This window comes from Vicia villosa, linkage group LG3, assembly GCF_029867415.1.
Source record: "Vicia villosa cultivar HV-30 ecotype Madison, WI linkage group LG3, Vvil1.0, whole genome shotgun sequence".
Classification (NCBI taxonomy): domain Eukaryota; kingdom Viridiplantae; phylum Streptophyta; class Magnoliopsida; order Fabales; family Fabaceae; genus Vicia; species Vicia villosa.
In genome coordinates, this window is record NC_081182.1 from 58,907,329 (window position 1) to 58,931,013 (window position 23,685).

The following is a 23,685-nucleotide window of genomic DNA, read 5'->3' on the forward strand; positions in this document are numbered from 1 at the left end:
TTCACTTTTTTTTTTTTTTACGAATTTAGGGGGATTTCAGATATGTATATCAGAAATAACCCTTTTTGTTAAAAAAAAGTTATTTCGGATATGTACATTTGAAATAACCTATGTTACTTTTTTTTAAGAATGAAGATTTGTTCGGATATGTATATCTGAAATATGCATAAACAGAAGGAGAATCATTAGTTTAGAAACATCAAAAAAATAAAAACGGTAAAAATAAACAGCAGTAACATGTAGAATAGATATATTATATATGTATTGAATCGTATGGAGTATACATTGTGCACAATAATACACTTAAAAAAAAAAGATTCGATTACATTCTAAAATGCACCGAACAAATTGTCACTACATAAATCTAAAACTGGTTCTTTCTTTGACTTCTCCCTATTTGATTTTCTCTCAAGCTTCGACAATTTGGTGAACTTTGTCATCCTTTCCAAAAAGTGATATGACCAAGTTTCTGCCTCTTTTGTGGAATGTGTCGTCCACTCCACTAATGTAGTCAGGATAAATCACCCCGAAGTGAAGGTGTTTTTTTATCCAAAACTCATCATCAACGCAAGGAAATAAGTGATGATTTGAGGAAAGTTTACCTTAAATTGCACCTTTTTATGCTATATTTGACATGATAAAACACTTGAAACTTGGTTTGGAGACGAAAAGTTGTTTGAGAATGGTTGAACTTTTTTGCAAGGTTTTGGTTATGGGGGAAAAGAAGAGAATGAAATAGTGGTAGGGGTGATCATGCACCAACTGATATAACAATATTGTTTTCGAAAATACATATTTAAAAATACAACTGAATGTTTAAATCCAACGTTCAAATAATAATAAGGGTTATTTCGGAGATGCACTTCTGAAATCCATTGAAAAATGATTTTGGATGCGTTCGGATATGCATTTCTGAAGGGCATTTTGCAACTTTCAAGGGTTTATTTCACTCCTACAAGAGTGCATTAAGAGGTTCTTGTTTTTTATAAAAAAAATCATTTAGATGGGCCTCATGTCTTCGATGGGGACTTGGATACAAAGGGAATCAAGATTTAACTTGTCCCCCGCCAAATCACACCTGACACCCTCCTGTATTTCAATAATGACAAAATTATCCTTACTATTATTTATCCTTAAAAAATAGAAAATCCGAAAAAAATTACTATGGACATCCAATAAAAAAAAAGTTTTTGGTATCAAATTCGAAAATTTTGATATCCAAATATGAGTTTTATCAATTGTGTGTAAATTATAAAATTTACAGAGGCGATTCAACAAAATTTTTGAAAATTCTGGTGTTACTCAGAAATACCAAAGAAAATACTGAAAATTTCCGGTTAATAACAAAATTTCCCGGCAATTTTGTAATTTCTGGTATATAGGAAATTTTGTTTATACTTGAACTTTTCGGTAAGTCTTCAAAAAAAATGTTATACTTGTGTGGGGCAAAACCGAAAGCTTCTTCTACGGATTTCTTTACAGATTTTACAGAGTTCTTCACCACTGATGTTGTATGTTTTCTATGTAACATATGTAATTTTTAAAGGTTTTGCCATCTCTATGATATTGATATTTACTCTTTTTTAATTGATAGATATTTAAGTCTTGATCTGAAGTTTTAGCATGGGCACAAACAGCTGGTAAACGACATGATATTAATGTTGTCATTGTTCGTTCCGAATATGCTAATGGAAGACATGGGAAGAAAGATAAATTGATTATGGGCTGTGAGAGAGGAGGAAATTACAAAAAAAAAAAGTGCCTGAAAGCAATAACTCCTTCGAAGGCATTTATAGTATGGAAGTTAAATGTCCCTTTAGGCTGAGATCTGATCCAAGTGGTATTGGTTGGAAGATGATAGGTGCAGGATGGACAATGATAAAATATCTGAGAATTTGGAAGGTCATGACATATTGGGCAGTCTAAAAGATCATGAAATAGAGTTTGTGAATGACATGACAAAGTACAATATGCTTCCAAGGAACATAAATGCTTCTTTGAAAGACAAAGATCCAGAAAACCTTACGAGTGTTACCCATGTGTATAAAAATCATGTCCGCCCCGCCAAGAAGGCGGGTTGGCGGACGGCGAGCTTGCTCGCCTATTTTTATTTATATATTTTTTCATTTTTTAATAGATTAATAGGTTTTTTAACCTTTTAATTAAATTTTTCACTTATTTTTTAAAACAATTTTTTTATAAAAGCAACTTTTTAACAAATTTTATTAAAAAAATATTACATATATTTACAAATAAATATATAAAATAAACCATCAAGAATTAAAATTACTAAAATTAACTAAAAAAGAGGAAATTTTAGAGGAAGTACGGGCTTTGGCGGGCGGCGGGTTTTGGTGGGGCTGGCTTTGGTGAGCGGCGGATCTAAAATACCATCCGAACCCGCCATTTTTTGGCGGGTGCGTGGGCCGGCCTAGCGGGCCACGACCCGTTTTGCCACCCCTATTGTCAATGCACCCCAACCATTCACATATATAATTTTATAAATAATTAAAATACAAGTTAAAATGCAATAAATATTTAAGGGCTACGATTTGCTGACTGTGTAAAATTGCTTTACACTGTTAGTGTATTTCCATTAAATCCTTAAAAATAATGGTATTGACATTTATACGAGATTAGCTTTGATATTGCCACTGTTGCTGATATATGAACTTTTACACATCTTCCAACCCTTTTTCAAATTACTAATTACATCAATTGTGTAGAAACTAAATAAACAATTATTATTAAAACATCATCATCAAATAACAATCAATCTTAAAAATAAAAATAGAGTTACAAATAATTTTTTTAAAAGTCTGATAACACATTTAAGAATACTGTGCAACACAACAATTCACAAGAACCAGAAAAATAAAGCCAGACAAACATTAACCCCTAAAGATCAAACTTCATCTTCAACAAAAATAATCAAATAAAACATTCATTTATAAAAAATCAGCCATTAATGCAAAAAAAAAAGTCTTTCCAAAATGAATAAGCCAACAATCTTTGGTCTTCCTATGCTTAGCCATCTCTCCTAAAGTGTGAACCTTTGGATCTAAATCCATTTTTTTGTTTTTTCACTGCAAAAAAAATTCAAAGCAAAAATAAAACCCAGAAAAATTAATTTCAATCGGAGGATAAAAAAAATGAAATTTATACTCTATAGAATCAAGAAAGAGAACATGAAATCAAATCATCCACAAAACCGACAAAAAATAATGTGAGATATTGGATCGAACTCTAGTATTGTCGAAGGGTAGCTTCTTGGTTCGACAGTTCGACAGAGTTAAGCATGAAGTCGAAGGATTGTTCACATGCTGGTGTCGAAGTGTGCATGCTGTAGTCGAAGATGGGTCTAGCATGCAGATGTCGAAGATGCTAGGGTTGTTAGCATGTTAAATTAGGTTTTATTGTTTAAACCCTAATTTGTTAAGTTAGCTTGTTTATTAAGTTGGCTTGTGTAATGGGCCTTGCTGAAAAAGCCCATTAGTTAGTATGTTAGGTTTTATTATAAATAGCATACTAGTCTCTCATCATTGCTAAGCTGCAAATCCTAATTTAGGGTGAGAGAGGTTATTTGTTAATCTTGTAAACTTGTAATCTTGTTTTAAGAGAAAGTGAAAGAATAGCAGTTATAACCAATTCTTGTGTTCTTATTCTCTTCCCTAAATTCCTATTATACTTTGTTATTGGTATCGTTTTTCACAACAAATTGGTGCGGTGAGCGTGGAGAAGATGCCTTCAACAAAGTATGAGATTGAAAAGTTCACCGGAGTGAATGATTTCGGTCTGTGGCGCTTGAAGATGAAAGCCCTACTGGTTCAGCAGGGTTGTTTGGAAGCGTTGAAGGGAGAGGCAGCCATGAATGCAGAATTGACGGCAGCGGAGAAGACAAATATGATCGAGAAAGCACACAGCGCAATTTTGTTGAGCCTTGGTGATAAGGTTCTCCGGCAGGTATCAAAGGAGACGACGACATCAGGGTTATGGGTGAAACTTGAAAGTTTGTATATGACCAAATCGCTGGTAAATCGACTCTACCTGAAGCAAGCTTTGTATTCATTCAAGATGATTGAAGACAAAGTATTGGCTGAGCAGTTGGATATGTTCAACAAGCTGATTCTTGATCTTGAAAATATTGATGTGAAGATCGATGATGAAGATCAAGCGCTGTTACTATTGTGTTCTTTGCCTCGATCACATGCTCACTTCAAAGAAACTCTCTTGTATGGAAGGGAGTCCCTGACGTTTGAAGAAGTTCAATCAGCCTTGTACTCTAAGGACTTGAATGAACGAAAGGAGCATAAACCTTCGACTGTTGGCGAAGGTTTGGCCGTTAAAGGAAAACTCTTACGAAAGGATGGTAAGTTCGACAAGAAGAAAGGCAAAAGCCAGTCGAAGACTTACAGTGGCGAAGCATTTGGCATTCGATGCTACCATTGTAAGAAGGAGGGTCACACAAGAAAGGTGTGCCCTGAACGCTTGAAATATCATGGAGGTAAGGATAATGGCAACGCTGCCATTGTTCAAGATGATTTCGAATCATCTGATGTTCTTGTGGTTTCAAGCAGTGACTCTAAGAAGGAGTGGATTATGGATTCAGGTTGCACTTGGCACATGAATCCAAACAAAGACTTGTTCGAGGAATTATGTGATCAAGATGGTGGATCAGTATTGCTGGGAAACAACAAGGCTTGCAAGATTGCAGGTGTTGGATCTGTGAGATTCAAGCTCCATGATGAGTCAATAAGGTTGTTGACTGAAGTCAGGTATGTTCCTGATTTGAAGAGAAATCTGCTTTCTCTTGGTGAATTCGACAAGAAAGGATATGTTTTCCAAGGAGAGAAAAGCATCCTAAGAGTCATGAAGGGTTCGAAGGAAGTCTTGAGAGGCGTGAAGAAACAAGGCTTGTATACCCTTGAGGCTGAAGTTGTAAGTGGTTCGACAAATGTTGCATCCACGAAACCTTTGTCGAAAACAGAAATCTGGCACATGAGATTGGGCCATGTCAGTGAAAGGGGTCTGGTCGAATTAGGGAAACAAAATCTGCTTGGTGGAGACAAAATCGAAAAGCTGAAGTTTTGTGAACCCTGTGTACTTGGAAAATCTTGCAGAGTGAAATTCAACAAAGGCAAACAAAGAACACATGGATCCATTGATTACATCCATGCTGATCTTTGGGGGCCTGCAAGGTGTCCATCACATTCAGGAGCAAGGTATTTCCTATCCATAGTAGATGATTATTCCAGAAAATTATGGGTATTCATCCAGAAGACTAAGGATGAAACTTTTGAGAATTTCAAAAGTTGGAAGACTCTGGTTGAAAATCAGACTGGCAGAAAGGTCAAGAGGTTGAGAACCGACAATGGCCTTGAATTTTGCAATGAGGCATTCGACAGTTTTTGTGCTGCCTCTGGTATTGCAAGGCATAGAACTACTGCAGGTACTCCACAGCAAAATGGTTTGGCTGAAAGGTTTAATCGAACTATTTTGGAAAGAGTCAGATGCATGTTGACTAGTGCCGGTTTAAAGAAGGTGTTCTGGGCTGAGGCTGTTTCGACAGCAACATATCTGATAAACAGATGTCCTTCGACAACGTTAGATATGAAGACACCTGAAGAAGTTTGGTCGGGACATCCACCAGATCTCGACAAACTGAGAGTATTTGGCTGCATAGCCTATGCTCACATTAGGCAAGACAAGGTCGAACCTAGAGCTCTGAAATGCATGTTCATGGGATACCCTGAAGGAGTCAAAGCTTATAGGCTATGGTGCCTAGAGCCAGGTCACAGGAGGTGTATCACCAGTCGAGATGTAGTTTTCAATGAAGCTGAAATGGCTTTTAAGAAAACTGATGATGATGATCGAAGTGCAGAAGAGCTGGAACAGGTAGAGATTCCTGTTGAGGTGGAGCATGTTGATGCTGAATTGCATATCCCTGATGAAGTCGAAGAAGAAGCAGAAGATGCTGAGGAAGTTGAGGAAACTGACGATGACTACCTACTGTCGAGAGATAGGTCGAGAAGAGTCATCAAACCACCTCAGAGACTTGGGTATGCAGATCTTATAGCTTATGCATTAATCTCTGCCAGTGAGGTTCTTGATGATGAACCTAGAGATTATAAGGAAGTTATGAGGAGTCGAAATAAGACTGAATGGCTGAAGGCCATGGATGATGAGATGAAATCTCTTCATGATAATCATACTTGGGAACTGATCAAGAAACCTGTTGGGGCAAGGTTAGTCAGCTGTAAATGGGTTTTCAAAGTTAAGGAAGAAATTGAAGGAGTGACGTCGAAAAGATACAAGGCAAGGTTAGTTGCAAGGGGTTTCACTCAGAAAGAAGGTGTCGACTTCAATGATGTGTTTTCTCCTGTTGTGAAGCATAGGTCCATTCGAATGTTGCTTGCCATGGTGGCACAGTTCGATCTTGAACTGGAACAGATGGATGTGAAGACTGCGTTCTTGTATGGTGATCTAGATGAAACGATCCTGATGAGGCAACCTGAAGGGTATGTCGAAAAGGGGAAGGAAGATTATGTGTGCAAGTTAAAGAGATCTTTGTATGGGCTGAAACAATCTCCTCGACAGTGGAATAGGAGATTCGACAAGTTCATGGCACGCATAAGTTTCATTAGAAGTCAGTTCGACCACTGCGTTTACTTCAGATTTCGACCTGGTAATTCATTTGTTATTTTGTTGCTTTATGTGGATGATATTCTCATAGCAAGCAACAATGTTGAAGATGTGATGAGGGTGAAGGCTGAACTCAATAAGGAGTTTGATATGAAGGATCTGGGAGCTGCTTCCAGGATTCTTGGAATTGACATTCGAAGAGATAGAAAGAAGTCGAAGTTATGTCTATCTCAAGAGGCATATCTACGGAAGATTCTTGAAAAGTTTGGTATGTCGAATTCGAAGCCAGTTGTGACTCCAACAAACCCTCAATTCAAGCTGAGTATTGATCAGTGTCCCAGTACTGATGTCGAAAGAGCCTATATGAATAGCATCCCATATGCTAATATAGTCGGTTCTTTGATGTATGCTATGGTCTGTACTAGACCCGACATAGCATACGCAGTAAGTCTTGTAAGCAGGTACATGGTGAATCCTGGAAAGGCTCACTGGCAAGCATTGAAGTGGATTTTAAGGTACATAAATGGATCTCTAAACAGAGTCTTAATTTATGGTGGAGCCTTGGGTGAAGATAGTAAAGCAGCAATAGAAGGATATGTCGACTCTGATTATGCAGGTTGTATGGATTCTAGAAAGTCTATTTCTGGATATGTTTTCACTATGTTTGGCACAGCAATTAGTTGGAAAGCAACTCTTCAGAAGGTTGTTGCTCTATCAACCACTGAAGCGGAATATATTGCTCTCACTGAAGTTGTGAAAGAAGCATTGTGGCTTGAAGGTTTTGCGAAAGAGCTGAAACTTCAAGGTCGAGGTATCACTGTTAAATGTGATAGTCAAAGTGCAATACACCTGTCAAAGAATTCAGCCTATCATGAGCGAACTAAGCACATTGATGTGAGGCTGCATTTCGTCAGAGGAGTAATCGAGCGTGGAGAAGTCCAAGTGCTGAAGGTTTCGACTGAAGACAATGCTGCTGATATGATCACCAAGACATTGCCGAGTTGCAAGTTTTTCCACTGTATGCAGTTGATAAAGCTGCATGAAGAAAGCTAGTTTGTTCCTTGACGTTGTAGAGTTAGGTCCAAGGTGGAGATTTGTGAGATATTGGATCGAACTCTAGTATTGTCGAAGGGTAGCTTCTTGGTTCGACAGTTCGACAGAGTTAAGCATGAAGTCGAAGGATTGTTCACATGCTGGTGTCGAAGTGTGCATGCTGTAGTCGAAGATGGGTCTAGCATGCAGATGTCGAAGATGCTAGGGTTGTTAGCATGTTAAATTAGGTTTTATTGTTTAAACCCTAATTTGTTAAGTTAGCTTGTTTATTAAGTTGGCTTGTGTAATGGGCCTTGCTGAAAAAGCCCATTAGTTAGTATGTTAGGTTTTATTATAAATAACATACTAGTCTCTCATCATTGCTAAGCTGCAAATCCTAATTTAGGGTGAGAGAGGTTATTTGTTAATCTTGTAAACTTGTAATCTTGTTTTAAGAGAAAGTGAAAGAATAGCAGTTATAACCAATTCTTGTGTTCTTATTCTCTTCCCTAAATTCCTATTATACTTTGTTATTGGTATCGTTTTTCACAACAAATAAAAATACATGAGATAACATATACATGAAAAGAAAAATCATCATAAGAAAAAAGTTTTAAAATGTCTAACCAAAAGTAATTCCCAATCCAGAAGCGCTTTTCTCCAGATCTGGAAGATTTTTTCTTAAGATCATGATTCCCAAATTTATGTAAAATACAAAATCAACAAAAAAATGAAGAGAGAAGACAGTGAATCCAACAGTTTTCCAAAGATAAATCTCACCACTAATATAAACAAAAAAGTGAAATATATATATATATATATATATATATATATATATATATATATATATATATATATATATATATATATATATATATATATATATATATATATATATATATATATATATATATATATATATATATAAGCAATTAAGTAGAACAAAACATACCTAACGATAACGCCTCAGAAACAAGAGATGTGCAGTATATGGAACATGGGAAGTTGTAATTTTTTTAATAATAAAATAATAGGAAAAACAAAAAAGTGAAACAATAGCATTAAAGATGTAACAAAAGGTGTTTTCTTGTGAAAAGTAATACATTTTGTTGTCAAAGAAGAAAATATGAAGTTGATAAAGAGGACATCCACGTGCCTTAATATTGAGCAAATACGATAGTTTTGGTATTTTCAGAACACATTATTTTCTTATATGATAGATAAATAGTGATTTTTTAAAAAAGTATCCTCATTAGGATTGAAGCACGACCCAAATTTGCTTAAGCTCCCAAAAAGTTTTTTAAAAGTTCCTTTCAACACCTTTTTATATAAGCCCATTTTATTCAAAATTTTATCTTAAAAAAAAGTTACTTTTTAAAACAAGAGTTTTATTAAAAATATACTTGGCCCTCCATCTCCTTATAAGGAGAAGATATGTAGAAAAAAAGTTTGGCCAAACAGTCTCTAAGATTGTCATCTCATTAAGATAATTTGTTGCCAACCTTAATAAAAAAGATCAGCTACCTGCAAAGACTTGAGAATAATGGTAGAAAAAATGGTAAAGACAAATGCCTAATGTGAAGGTGATTGAAAAAATTATAAACAAAATAAGAAAATAAGAATTATGTTACGGTATAAAACATGTACCTCTATGTAATGAATCAAAAAAGTCATTAGACATGTTACAAAACATTTTAAAATAGAATAATGATGATAACATATAGTAATAATGTTTGTGAGAGAGAAAATAATAATTAACATATTAAGATATGAAAATAGTAAATGAATGTAAACATGTAAAATATGACAAAAATATTTTTTTCTTTTGTGAAGGAAATACATGGTGGTTACTTAACAATCACGTAAGCTATTCATTCTTTTGTGTGTTCACGATGTTTGTGGATCTGCGTATTCGAAAGAGAAATTTGTACCAGACATGTTTTTACTAGTTACTATGCACATTCGAAAGAGGAATATGTACCATGCATGTTTTTACCGGTTACTATCTTTCATGTTTTTCAGTTTTTCTTATGCACTCAACATTTATTATTTTGTGTTGTTGAAGTTAGGGAAGTTTCTGTTTTGTTTTATAGTTTCGCAACAAGTATGCTTTTCCAAGAGATCTAAAGGATAGTATCAATAAAGTCACTCAACAGGATATAGTCAGTATCAATGGAGTTGCATGTCATTTAAGCTGTTTGTGTGGATTAGAACATGAAAATCTCATAAGCGGATAAAGGTAAGGTTTGTATCTTAATAAGGCTTTTATCATCTTGCTAAAATTTGAAAATAATTGAATTTATAATATGCAATTTGTCACTAATACATATGTTAATGTTTGTTGGTGTCTTGGTCCATCAATCTTTTGCCAACAGGTAACATGATGGGTGAAAGAATGAATTGGGAGGACCACATTAGCAAGAGGTGATGGCGTAAATGATTTCGGTATGAAAAAAGAGAGTAGGGATCCACTCCATTTCCTAAAAATAAATGGAGGGTGTATTACTATAGTTTTGTGTGCATAAAGTCAAATAAATAGTAAATATGTGTCACATGTCTTAGAAATACGTGTAATACACACACAAAATTATAGTAATGGACCTTCCATTTCTTTTTAGGAAATGGAGTTGATCCTTACTCGAAAAAAGACAGGTATAAATTTCACTAAATATGACTTTTTGTTGCAATGAAATCTTACGCTATCAGAGAAGTGATATACACGTCATTGTTTCGACGATGTATAAGCAGGAGCATTGAAGAAGGAAGAAATCTTCTAAAATTCTAGTTAGACTTAATTTCACAAACTCTTTTCGATAATTTAAGGTATTGAAAGTAAATCATAACTTTTGAGGGAATTTCAAAAATAAGATTCAAATACAAGTTTATGTATATACTATTACAATTTTTATAGCCTCTATTACATTATTATTAATTTTCTTCTTCGTTTTTCAGGTTGAAATTTGTTTGACATCTAACATAAGGACATTCTCTGTTCCATCTATAGATGTTCATCATTTTAGTATGTACTTTGGAGTTGCTAATCATGAATTCATAATCTACTATTAAAGTATCAACTTTAACAAGTACGTTCTATATGAATGAACAAGTCAACAAGTGAGTATAGCACAAGCTCTTATCATAGAATGAAAAACAAATTGTTTTCATAAACTATTGCACATGAGTTTCAATTAATACTCAGATTTTACAATTGAATAGCATGACAAGATGATGTCTGTTTGTTCTATTATTAACTATCTGTTTCAGTGTATAACTATGGAATTGTTACAATTGCAGAATTGGTGAAGCGTGCGACCATTGCGGTAAGTTCACTATTGTTAAATCTTAAAGTAGGATTTATTGTGAAAGTTTGTTTACTAATTTTATTGGTATGTTTTGTGATAGGAACTTCGATATATTTGGCAAATAGCTACGTAAACGATTGGTGAAGTAGTATATGGATTGAGTAGACAATATGTTGTTTTACGAACATTCATCCAAAGATCAAGCAGATAGCCACATTAAATTTTTTTTTTACAGTTATAGAATATTGATTTTTACAATATTGTTTTCAAATTATATTGATACTTCAGGGCTATTGTATATATATTTATTGCCAATGAGATTGAATCGGGAAGAACAAAAGATGGTTGAGATACAGAAGGAACTTTGACTTCTTCACGCTGTAAGCAAATGATTCAGTAGTCCGGAATTTTGGATCAAATTACCATGTGAGACCTTTTTGGTGAAGTTGAAATGAAATCGGGAAACTTGAATTTTTTTCCAGTATGTTATAGTCCAAAGTTAACTTTTCTAACGTTTTTTTATGTTAAACTGTATGAATAAGAGCAATTAAAATTTTAGTAGTTCCTGTAACTTTCAATAATTTATCTTGATGATTATCTCATTTCCTTAAACTATCCTGGATTGATTAATTAATATGATAATGGTGGTAATTTGTTATATTTCAACTATATAACACTTCAAGGAAATGACATGTTGACATGAAAGGACTTTTATGACCATTTACAGGCTTTTGTCCTCCCCTTAGTCCATATAATTGTTTGTGGCCTCTAAATATAGAATCATGTGACAGTCTTTTGTGGAGGGATTCTCACTCTCTTGCATGTATGATCTTTATTGAAAAGCAAGGATGTGATTTATGTTATTTTCATTATCCACCGAAGATACTTTTCTCATTAACCTGTTATTTCAACTACAAGGTGAAATTGAAAGATGGAGCTTAAGTGAAACCTCAAAATGACCGGATATATGACACTAAATACAAGTCTCAATTTTATATGATAATTTCCTTCTGTTCAAAAATATATGGGATGATTTTTACATTTTAGAAAAATTTATAATTAGATGAATAATAAATTGCATGCAAGTTATGCTCATACTTTTTTTTTAGTTATAGTAACATATTAAAAAAAAGGGTTAAATATACAAAAAAAACACTAAGTGTAAAGTTTACCCCCTGTAATATTTTTTTGTTTGATTCCCCCCACCCACCCCCAAGATTTGGTGTTAAATTTGCACGCTTAGAGGGGTAATCCAAACAAAAAAATATTACAGGGGGAAAACTACAAAAAAAATATTACCAGGGGGTAAAGTGAATTTCGCATATATTACAGGGGTGAAAGTGGTATTAACCTTAAAAAAAATTTCAGCATATTTCATCAGTTTATTTTATAAATTTGCGGTGGTTTTTTTTTCATGTATTATATATTTTGCATTTAATGTAATTTATTCTTTTCTTCTTAAAATATTATTTATACAATTTTTGTTTTAAATTTCTTAATTGATAATTATATATTATATGTTTAATACCATTATTTTAAATGATTCATGCATTAAAAATATTAGAGTTATAGTATTTGATTAAAGTTCAAACAATTTTTCATCAACTCATAAAAATATTAACACAAAAAAATATTTTCGAATTAATTTTCTAATTTATAAATAAATAAATTTTTTATAATAAATTTAAAATAAATAATTGATAAAAATAAATAGCTTTTGTTATTCAAATATTTTTATTAATAATATCAAAACAAAAATAATATAATGTCTATTAAAATGTTTTTATATATTTAAAAATTATATTTATGATCCATATTTAAATTAAAATATGTCTTTATTTTACGAATAAAAAAAATTGGTAAAACAACTTTATTTTTTTTACTTTTTTTTTATATTTTAAAAACAAAATGCGTGTAACACACCAATAGTTTTCTAAGAGAAGTGAAAACAATTTTGGATAAAATTTCGATATAATAAAGTCCATGTGAATGATAGCATGTATCAATTATCTGCTTCATAATTCGTTCTTATATAAGAAAAAATCAAGAGTGAAAGTTACGCGCCAATTTAGACTTTTAGTTAAACGATTAACATAAATTAAATTAATTTAAAAAACAAATTAAGAGATAAACATGAAAGGAATGACTTGACCAATACCATTGACTTTTATTTTTTACCAGTCTCTAATTATAATGTGATCTAATTATAATGTGATATGAGTTTAGTTTGAGATTTTTCTATTATAAAAGAGACGAATTAATATAAACATGTTCAAAAACTTCAAAGTCAACAACCCAAGAGCTAGCAAACGAGGGTTAGGATAAAGAGGTCACTTTATTTGAAGAGAATGTTCAAATGTATCCTTAAGGGTTTTTAGAGGCCTTTGACAAAATTTTCCTAATATCCTTTTATTTCGAATATGCATTTTTGAACTTAACACATCTAATTTTTTATCGCATAGGTTTGAAGATGCATATCCGAAAGATCCAAATAGCCGCTTTCGGACACATATCCGAATTAAACCAAACAAAAGAAAAAACCTTAAAATCAAAGCAACAACAACTTAACATAGATTTAACATAGATAGCCAACATTACATAGATAGTGGAACATAAATTAAACATAACATTTTGTTATAAACGGGTAGTTGAGGACGTTACAATATTTTGACAACATCTTTTCCCGATCGTTGAAGCTTCGCGTCGACTTCAATCGGACCCTTAGTAGTATCAATAAAAAATACTCCACATAACCTTCAAATTTCCATCCGTCTTCAGTGAACATGGGTGAACTTTATCTTTCTTTCAGTGTCAAGTGAGCGTGAACGATGCTCGAGCTTGACCACCTTTCAATTTTCTGAATATTGTAGGAGATAATTCAGTATGGTAATCAGCTCGACGAGAGGCGTGTCCTCGGAGAACCTAAATTGATGCGGTGACATCTCACTACTAAAGTAGACAAAAGCAATGTGAGGATATGTTTGATTCTTCTCTATTTGTGGTGTGTGATGTTGAAGAATTGGTTTAGAGATCCTATTTATAAAAGATTTGGAGCATTTTAGACCCAAGAATTCTTATCCTGCCACTAGGACATGTTTCAGATATTAACCTCTAAATTCACCATTTTTACGAAAATAGGGGATTTTGGATATGTATATCCAAAATAACCTCTCTTGTTTTTTTTAAAATAAAGGTTATTTCAGATATGTATATCCGAAATAACCCTAATTTTTTTTAAAATGAAAGTTATTTCGTATATGTATATACAAAATAACCCTATTTTTTTAAATGAAGGTTATTTCAGATATGTATATCTGAATGTTGCAGAATCAGAAGTAGAATCAGTACCATAGAAACATGAAGAAAAAAACGGTAAAAATAAACAGCGGTAAAATGTAGAATAAATCTATTACATATTTAATGAATCATATATAATTTACATTGTACACGACAATACATTCAAAACATGGTTCGATTACATTCTAAAATGCACCGAACAAATTGTCACTACTTAAATCTAAAACTGGTTCTTTCACCGACTTCTCCCTATTTGATTCTCTCTCAAGCTCCGATAATTTGATAGACCGTGTCATTCTTTCCAAAAAGTGATTCGGCCAAGTCTCTGCCTCTTTTGCAAAATATGGCGTCCACTCCACTAATGGAGCCGGAATAGGACACGCCGGTTTCAAATAAACCAGAACAAAATGGAGGGGTCTAAAATACCCAATACAAATTATGCTGCCGAATGGGTCTTGAGGTAGGCGACTCCTAAGTGGGAAAAATGTCTCCTAAGTGGGAAAAATGTCTCCTAAGTGAGATTCTGTTTTTGTAACAGGACAGGTTTCAGATATGCATATCCGAAATATAATAGATGCATTTCAGATATGCATATTCAAAGTGGTGTTGTTTTTCATCCTAAACTCCGCATCAATGCAAGGAAATAAGAGATAACATGAAAAAAGTTTACCTTAAATTGCAGTTTTCTATGCTCTATTTGCATGATAAAACACTTGAAACTTGGTTTGGATATGAAAAGTTGATTCAGAATGGTTGAAGTTTTGTGGTAGGTTTTGGTTATGGGGGAAAACGAAGTGAATGAAATAGTGGTTGGGGTGATCATGCAGCAAACTGATATAACAACAATGTGCATATCTGAAAATACCACTGAACATTTGAATCCAACATCCAAATAATAATGTGTAAACAAGGTGGTTTCGGAAAGTAAAATGTGAATCCAACATTCAAATAAAAACGTTCAAATACCACTGAACATTTGAATTCAACGTTCAAATAAATATCACTACACAAAATATGAATAAAACAACCCAACTAATTTTAAATTTCCTTCATGAAATTTAGAAATACGTCTAATAGTTATGAATATCCGTTAGTAGATAGATCCACATACAACTTGAAAATTCACCAATAAAAACTACAAACATATGTGTCTTATAATTGAAGTGACTTTACTTAGTTTCCATACATCAAAATGAATGATATCAAAAAGAGGATTAGTTTATTATTGAGTAATATTAAGGAAAGAAAATCGAAATGAATGACATAAAAAAATATGATTAGTTTATTATTGAATACTATTAAGGAAAGAAAATTGAACCGTTTCTATACTATTTACAATCTAAAAGATGCAACTAAGACAAGTGAAGAACGATAACTTTGAACTTTTTAAAATTTGGATAACCTAATAGAAGTGAAAACAATCGTAGATGAAATTTGGATATAATAAAGTCTGTGTGAATCATAGCATGAAGTGAAAGCTACATACCAATTTTGGCTTCAAGTTAAATGACTAACATAAATTAAATTAAATGGACAATTGAAAACAAACAAAATTAAGAATAAACATGAAAGAGAAATTACTTGACGAATATCATTGACTTTTGTTTTTACCTATCTCAAACTATAATGTGATGTGTGCAGTGGCGAAGCCAGAAAAATTATAAAGCCTGGGCAAAAATTTAAATACTGCAAATTTATTGTATATAATATATAAATAGTCATCAAACAAAATAAAAGAGATGAAAGGTAACCTTACAATAGAATGTTAAATAAAATCACGAGGCAGATGTCCTTTCCGAGACTTCTTTGCGGTGAATGTCCGAATAATGTCAATATCATCAAGTGACTTGAATATCTCCCGCTCAGTGTAACATACCATCAAATCATTGAACCACACATCGTTGATCTTATTGCGCAATTTAGACTTGATAATCTTCATTGCTGAAAAGGCTCTTTCAACGGATGCTGTCGACACCGGTAATATCAAAGCTAACTCAATAAGTTTGTAGACCAATGGAAATACCAAATGTTTCTCAGTTTGAACCATATTTATAGCCAAACTTTGAACATCTTCACAAGTAAAAAATGAAGCATTTCTTTTCATTTGAAGAACATAAGTTTCAAGTTGATCCCTTATTGTTCCACGGTCATCATCAGAAAAGTCTTCATGATAAATATCAGCAAGATGGGCAAGCTTATCAACATCAAACTTAGAGAAGGAGTTCTTGGGGTCAAGACATGAGAAGCAATCAAGGATAATGTTACTTCCTTCACTAAAGCGGTGATCCATCTCGACACATATTTTGTCAATAGCTACATAAAAAATCTCTGCACGATAATGATGAAGATTAGTGATAGTCCTCCCTTCTGCCCTTGACCGACCTCGAACTGGTATTTCATCATCCATATTAGGCACCGGAATACATTTAGCAACACAAAATTCTTTTACATCGGCAAATAAATTATCCCAACCACTATCTCTCATTGTGGCCAGCCGAGCTTTCACAACATCAACTAATTCCATGGCATTCACAATATTAAGATCTTTTCTTTGCAAGACATTTGAAAGCTCATTTGTGATACCAAACAACTTTAACATTAACTTCAAAATAAAAGAAAATTTAAAACTCTCCATTTTTTCTATCAAACCTGCTGCTTGAGATGCTACACGTCCATCTCCATCAACCATACTAAGTACCTTTAACACAGATGGCCACATTTGATCCAAACGAAGCAATGTAGTATGATGTGAACCCCATCTAGTATCCCCGGGTCTAGTGAGACTAGATGATTGATGCAATCCCCTTCCTTTAGATATCTCACCCCTCTCAAGTTGATTTAAAATATCTTGGTGTTGAGCCTCCGTCAAGGCATCTCTCCTCTTACAAGATGCACTTGTTGTGTTCACAATTAAGGATATGTACTCAAAGAAATCATGAATAGATGAGCAACTACTAGCAACAGACACAACAACCAATTGCAAACGGTGAGCATAACAATGGACATAGAAAGCATAAGGGTTTTCATCTAGAATCTTTCTTTGCAAACCATTAAATTCACCTCTCATATTTGAAGCTCCATCATATCCTTGCCCCCGTATCCTTGAAATAGATAACGTGTACTTATCAAGAATACCATAAAGAGCATCCTTTAATGCCTCAGATGTAGTATCTTTGACATGATGTAGAGCAATGAATCGTTCCACAATATGCCCTTTGTCGTTAACAAACCTAAAACAAATTCAACAAATGAATCGTTACTTGATGGCATAGTAAGCAATGAAAAATGAAAATTGGAAATTGAAAACAAATACAACTACTAACCTCAACATCACCGCCATTTGCTCTTTGATAGATATATCACGTGACTCGTCAATAAGCACGGAAAATTGTCTATCACCAAGCTCTTCCATAATCACCTTGGTAACTTCATGTGCACAACACATTGCAAGCTCCTTTTGAATGTCACTAGAAATCATTGTGCAATTTTTTCCACCACGATTAAAAGCATCGCTCACTTGTTCATCCTTAGCTTTTACCCAATCTACCATCTCTCTAAAATTTCCCTTATTTAGAGAAATAGAGGATTCATCATGGCCACGAAAAGCCATGCCTTGTGCAATTAGATATCTTGAACAATCTACAAAACAAGTCAAACGAATCTTATATAACTCTTCTGATTCCTTGGTTGCTCTAGCAAACTTACTAGCCACACTTTGTCTTTGATTATTATAATCATCGTAGTGCTTGACACATGAGTTATGCAAACTATTATGACTGCCAACGTGATCTTTCAAACCTTGAGATGCATGCTTCCAATCTTTATATCCACTTTTAGTGAAGACTTCAAAACCAAAGTGCTCGGCTCTCCCGGGTTTCTTAAAGAGAAAGCAATAAAAACAATAAGCTGCATCTTTTATCTCACTATATTCTAACCATGCATAATTCTTATACCATGATTTACTAAATGCTCTTTTAGCACTTCCAAATAGAGTACGAGGAAAACTTGTCAAATCTGGTTGCATTGGACCCTTCAATATATATGCCCTCCTCACTTGGTCTTGAATATCCGGAGCATACTCATTAATTTGTTTCCTAAGACCTGGATCACGCACAATCTCATTTGGGTTAAACTCATCAATCACATTATTAGGTAGTGATTGTAATTCGGCTTCCGCTTGCTCAACATTCACATTCTCAATACTTTCTCTATCAACCAAAAATCTCCTCATCTCTGTCATTGAATAAAACAAATCAAACAATTAATTACAATAAGCCCAATAAAAGCTATGCTATTGTTACACCAATTTGATACACCGTAGATAATTTACACCGTATACATACAATTATTATAGTGTTAAACAAATCCAAAGTACATGAAAAAACAATTAAGATTTTTGATAAATACTTATTTGGTGGTGTATAAATACTTGTGAAAATTCAAGCCAAAGAAAATATAAAAATCTAAGTGTGAAACCATATTGTTCAATGCAATGATGTCATTCACTATCAGTAGAAGTATAGGCGTTGAAATTGGAGGACTTCATCTAGCTAGCAACCATATTGTTCAGTAGAAGTATAAAAATCTAATAAATTGGAGGACTTCAGTAGAAGTATAAAAATCTAAGTGTGAAACCATATTGTTCTAATATATTTTAAAGTCTTACTCTTACTGTTATATGCATTCTTTGCCATATTATTATAATATATCTAGCTAGCAACACACAAAAAGCCAAAAGGGATAACATAAATAATTCCCATGGATCCTACCTAGCTAGCAACACACAAAAGGGATAACATAAATAAAGATAAGGCCAAATAATTATCATCTACATAAGCTCTTAAACTCATCCCTTCTTCTCAAACTTCATCTTCACATAAGTTTTTTTTCAGAACATAAGTTCTTTTTTCAACACATAAGTTCATCTTCTTAGCTCATGTAATCTCATCCCTCACATAAGTTCATCTTCATTCTCTAAATCAAACCATCAAATGTTCTCCATTCTCTAAATTCAAATAAATTTTTTCTCTCAAATCAAAAACCAAATCCATTTCAAATAGGAAAAAAATTTATGAACTTTCAAACTAGCAAATCAAAACATTAATGGAGATTGGAGAAAGAAGGTTACCAAATCAGTGAAGATTGGGGGTTGTCGGTGGAGGTGGCGGTGGTGCTGGCAGTGGGTAGCTGTCGCTTCGAAATCCTATGCCGGCGGTGGTAGCGGTGGTGTCTTTCTGTCTCTTCTTTTTCTTTGTTCTAGTTTCTCACCTTTTTTTTCTTATTTGTTTTTTTTTTTAATTTAATATTAACTTATTTTTTTCACTCTAATTAAAAAAAAAAAATTGGGTCAGCCTGGGCAATGGCCCACCCTCGCCGGGCCCAAGCTTCGCCTATGGATGTGTGAGTTTAGGTTGAATATATTTTTTTTATATAATAGAGACGAATTAATATAAACATGTTCAAATACTTTAAAGTCTAAACCCAAGGGCTAGCAAACGAGGACTGGAATAACGAGATGGTAGAACTAGCAATGTGAGTAATTCTTGTCGATGATGAAGCACGTGAAGCCTTAAACTGTACACGTAATCATATACCAGATTGTATTTAGTGTATCTCAATTCATATTATCTTCCATTATCACTAGTGGATACAAATTCATTTATCCTGTTTGATCCTAAAGTTATAAAGGGTCTCTATAGACGCGGATTGATCTATTTTGATGTTCCAGTGTATCCTGAGGATCAGTTCAAAGTTTCAAGGCTTGAAGGTTTTGTATCCAACAGGGAGCAGTCTTATGAAGATTCTATTGAAGAGTTACTGTATGCAGTTTGTGTTGTTTCAAATGAAAATGCATCTGTTGCTGAGTTGGCAACAGCCCTACAGTCTGACTTGTCACAACTGCAGGCTGCTGCATCATTTGTATGTCAATTGGGACGGGCAACAAAAGTTATTGATCCATCTTCTATTCTTCAAGATACAAGTATACCCAGGTCTCCAAGAAGTGCATTTAGTGATGAAGAAGTTTCTCTTGCTAGTCATGGTTTTGACAATATCCATATTTATAATGATATTCAAGCGGATGCTTCGGGTTCAAGCAACCATGGTCCTCGTTCGGCCTATACGCGTGTTGCCTTCATAGTTGATGCCAATATAACATCCTATCTTATGATGGGTTCTGTTTCACCAGGTCTGAAATCTCATGCTGTTACGCTTTATGAATCGGATAAATTAGGTCATGCCGGCATTTCTGATCTTTGCAAGGATCTAAGCACTCTGGAAGGTGCAAAATTTGAGGGAGAACTGCAGGAATTTTCCAATCACGCATTCAGCCTGCGATGTGTATTAGAATGTCTACAATCAGGCGGAGTTGCTTCTGATGTGAAAGTTGAGGAAGGACTTGATAAGATGAATATGGCTACTCCAAGCAATGACGAACCAAGCTCTCAAACAGCTGAAAAATCCTTGTCTGAGAAATTAGGAGACTATGATTTATTGAGTTTAGATTTGGAGAAGTCTGCTGAGGCTTCTGTTTCCTATGAAGGTGTTCCTAGTAATGGAACCAGTTCTATTACATTGGAAGGTGATGGCAATGACATACTGGATTCCAGTAATGATGAAAATCTCCAAAACAACGAGAAACTAATGGTTGAAGGGTCAAATATTGGAACATAAATGCTAAGAGGAAAAGAAATACCGTGTAGATATTCTCCGTAGTGAAAGCTTGGCTTCTCTTTCACCAACAACCATCGTTTGTTTCTTCGTGACTATGATATAGTTGTGTCCATATTGCCTCTTCCTCATTCATCAGTTCTTCCTGGACCTGGGGGTCCTGTTCATTTTGGTCCTCCCTCGTATTCTTCTATGAGTCCTTGGATGAAATTGGTACTATATTCAACTGTAACAAGTGGGCCTCTGTCAGTTGTTCTGATGAAATGACAGTGTCTGCGCTCGCTTCCTGCTCCATTGGCTGGCTGTGAGAAAGCTCTCGTATGGTCTTGGGATGATTCCACAGTAGGAGGGTTAGGAGGGAAGCTTGAAGGAAGTTTAGTGAAGGGAAGTATACTTTTGCATTGTTTAAATTCACTTCTTAAGCATTCAGCCGTACTGGTGCTACCTCTCAATAAGTTTGATCTTGACAAATCTGGAAAATTGATTACTATGGATATCGCTTTGCCCTTAAAGAACGCCGATGGATCAATTGCTCCTGTTGGAAAAGAGTTGGGAATATCAGAAGAAGAAAGTTCAAAGGTGAAGTCTCTATTGAGCGATTTGGCAGACACGACGAAACTATGGACAGTTGGATACATTCGCTTACTTAGATTGTTTAATGATAGAGCCTGGCCAGTTTTCACCTGATGAAAAATATGATTGGGTTCCGTTGAGTGTCGAGTTTGGGATGCCATTATTTAGCCCAACGTCGTGTAATGATACATGTAGAAGGGTGGTGTCATGTGAATTGTTTCAATCTGGATCATTTGGTGAACACCGTCATGCAATGCAGAGCTCAAGGAGAAAATTACATGACATTTCTTCAGAGTACCAAGCAACAGGGCCTGCTGCTAAGTTACTTTACCAGAAGGAACAATTTAAGGAATCCTCACGGCAGCTTATGAACTAATGCTAGTTGAAGATGGAATCCACTTGTGGACCCTTCCTCTCCCATTTCAGGGGCATCAAGTGAGCATCAAAGGTTAAAACTTGCAAATCGACAACGATGTAGAACTGAAGTTTTAAGCTTTGATGGCAGTATTCTTAGATCTTATGCCTTAGCTCCTGTTTACGAAGCTGCCACAAGGCCCAATGAAGAAGGCACTCAAGCCAACACGATAATGCTTATAATCAATATTATGACCAAATCTGTTGCAAAAGACATAAATTATGTAGACGTTCTCTAATTTCTTAATCATAAAACATCATAAAGGTGTTGAATATCAGTATATCACTAGAATATACATTGTCTTTTTGTCAAATATTATAGCATTTTGTAATTTTTTCAAATAATATAGCATGTTGTATAGAGTGCTAATCAAACCAATAGAAAAGACTAAATGGATTATATTATCATATAAGAGACTAATTAACAGTCCAATTGCTCTCTCATTCAACACATAACTCTTTTGAGTTTCTTTTGACTTCTTAGTGAGATGACTTGAGAATTTTTGTCTAAGAAACCTCATGTTTACTCAACTGGCCAATTTAAATAGTTTCAATAGTTGAGTTTCTTGAATGTTATAACGATAACCCGGGATTACAGAGAAAATGAGACTCTTAACAATAGATCCATACTTGTTAGTCTCATTCCCTAGGGATTATGAACACATCTTAGACATAAATTGAATATAACAGTGCCAACAAATGAAAGGTGAAATAACAAATAACATCCCTAAAATAGAGGCCACTGATTCAAACCGAGCTAAAACAGATTAGAGTGCCTTACAAATGCAATGGGTTTGGCAGACCTTGAAACGGGGTGAGGCATAGCGCTGATAGACCAAGAGATTCACTAATTAAACAATTTTGACAAATTCATAGATTCACTACCAATTTTTTGTCTTAACAGTATAACAAAGCCTTGGGATACACGACGATTTATTCAACACACACACTAAAATCTTACCAAAATGCTCTTTACTCATAGAAAGTAACATCTTGCTTGCTTTTTGATCCGGTGGGTTGTTTTTAGACCCTCACTTCATCGGTCGAAGAGAAGAAGAAGAAAGAAACTTGATAATTAAAAGGCTAGTAATATATTGTCATACAAGTTTCACATAAAAATATGTGTCTTCCAAGCTAGAGATAATACCAAAGACTGTCACTCTAAGAGCAAAAGCAGTTTTGAGTCTTGAAAATTACCATCTGTCTAGTGAAAATAGTGAAACTAACTAGTTTAACATAACCATAGATCACTAAAACATACATTAACCATGAGTTCACAGCTCTACAAATATGGATGAGTGCAAAGCAGCTGCCATGCATAAGTTATTATAGCTGCGCCATCAACATCAACCATCCATTGTAACATGAAATTGTTATTAAAACAGTAGCAGTATTCATATGGAAAGGGGTAAGACACAACAATTGGTCATAGATTTCTTTTCTTTTTTTCCCACCAGTTTTAAGTAAATTTCAGTAACATGAATATAGAGTAACAAAGTTGTATACAAACCTTCGCAACATTCCTTTCTTGCGTTTCCACGTGTTCAACAAAAATTGTACTCCTTCCTTTAAAGTTGCTCTTTTTCCAGTTTTGTAGTTCCATAATTCGGAGGTTACATATCGCCCACAAGGATTATATTCGTTAATCTTGGTATAATTCCAGCTTTTGTTTCATATCCAATTGTTTTTCAATCTGGATGATTTTAGCATGGAGTTCTTTTTGTTTCTGTATAATAGACATTCAAATAGCATAAAT

At 34.1% G+C, this 23,685-nt stretch overlaps 1 protein-coding gene and 1 pseudogene across 1 annotated transcript; one reads left to right on the forward strand and one right to left on the reverse strand.

Moving 5' to 3' along the window:
• Nucleotides 1-15,965: 15,965 nt before the first annotated feature.
• Nucleotides 15,966-19,533, reverse strand: LOC131661591 (uncharacterized). The gene is made up of 3 exons (XM_058931185.1): nucleotides 19,402-19,533; nucleotides 17,597-18,506; nucleotides 15,966-17,503 (listed from the first exon to the last, which is right to left on the reverse strand). The coding sequence occupies exons 2-3, from the start codon at nucleotides 18,502-18,504 to the stop codon at nucleotides 16,039-16,041; spliced, it is 2,373 nt and encodes a 790-aa protein (XP_058787168.1). The 5' UTR covers nucleotides 18,505-18,506; nucleotides 19,402-19,533; the 3' UTR covers nucleotides 15,966-16,038.
• Nucleotides 19,534-19,862: 329 nt separating this feature from the next.
• LOC131661592 (uncharacterized) lies at nucleotides 19,863-22,840 on the forward strand (annotated as a pseudogene).
• The last annotated feature ends 845 nt before the right edge of the window (nucleotides 22,841-23,685 follow it).

Bases quoted from the DNA above. Each gene is read 5' to 3' on its own strand.
- LOC131661591 (XM_058931185.1), bottom strand. From the start codon at position 18,504: ATGAGGAGATTTTTGGTTGATAGAGAAAGTATTGAGAATGTGAATGTT. The intron at 17,504-17,596 runs GTTAGTAGTTGT...AATTTGTTTTAG, and splicing joins CAAATGGCGGTGATGTTGAG to GTTTGTTAACGACAAAGGGC.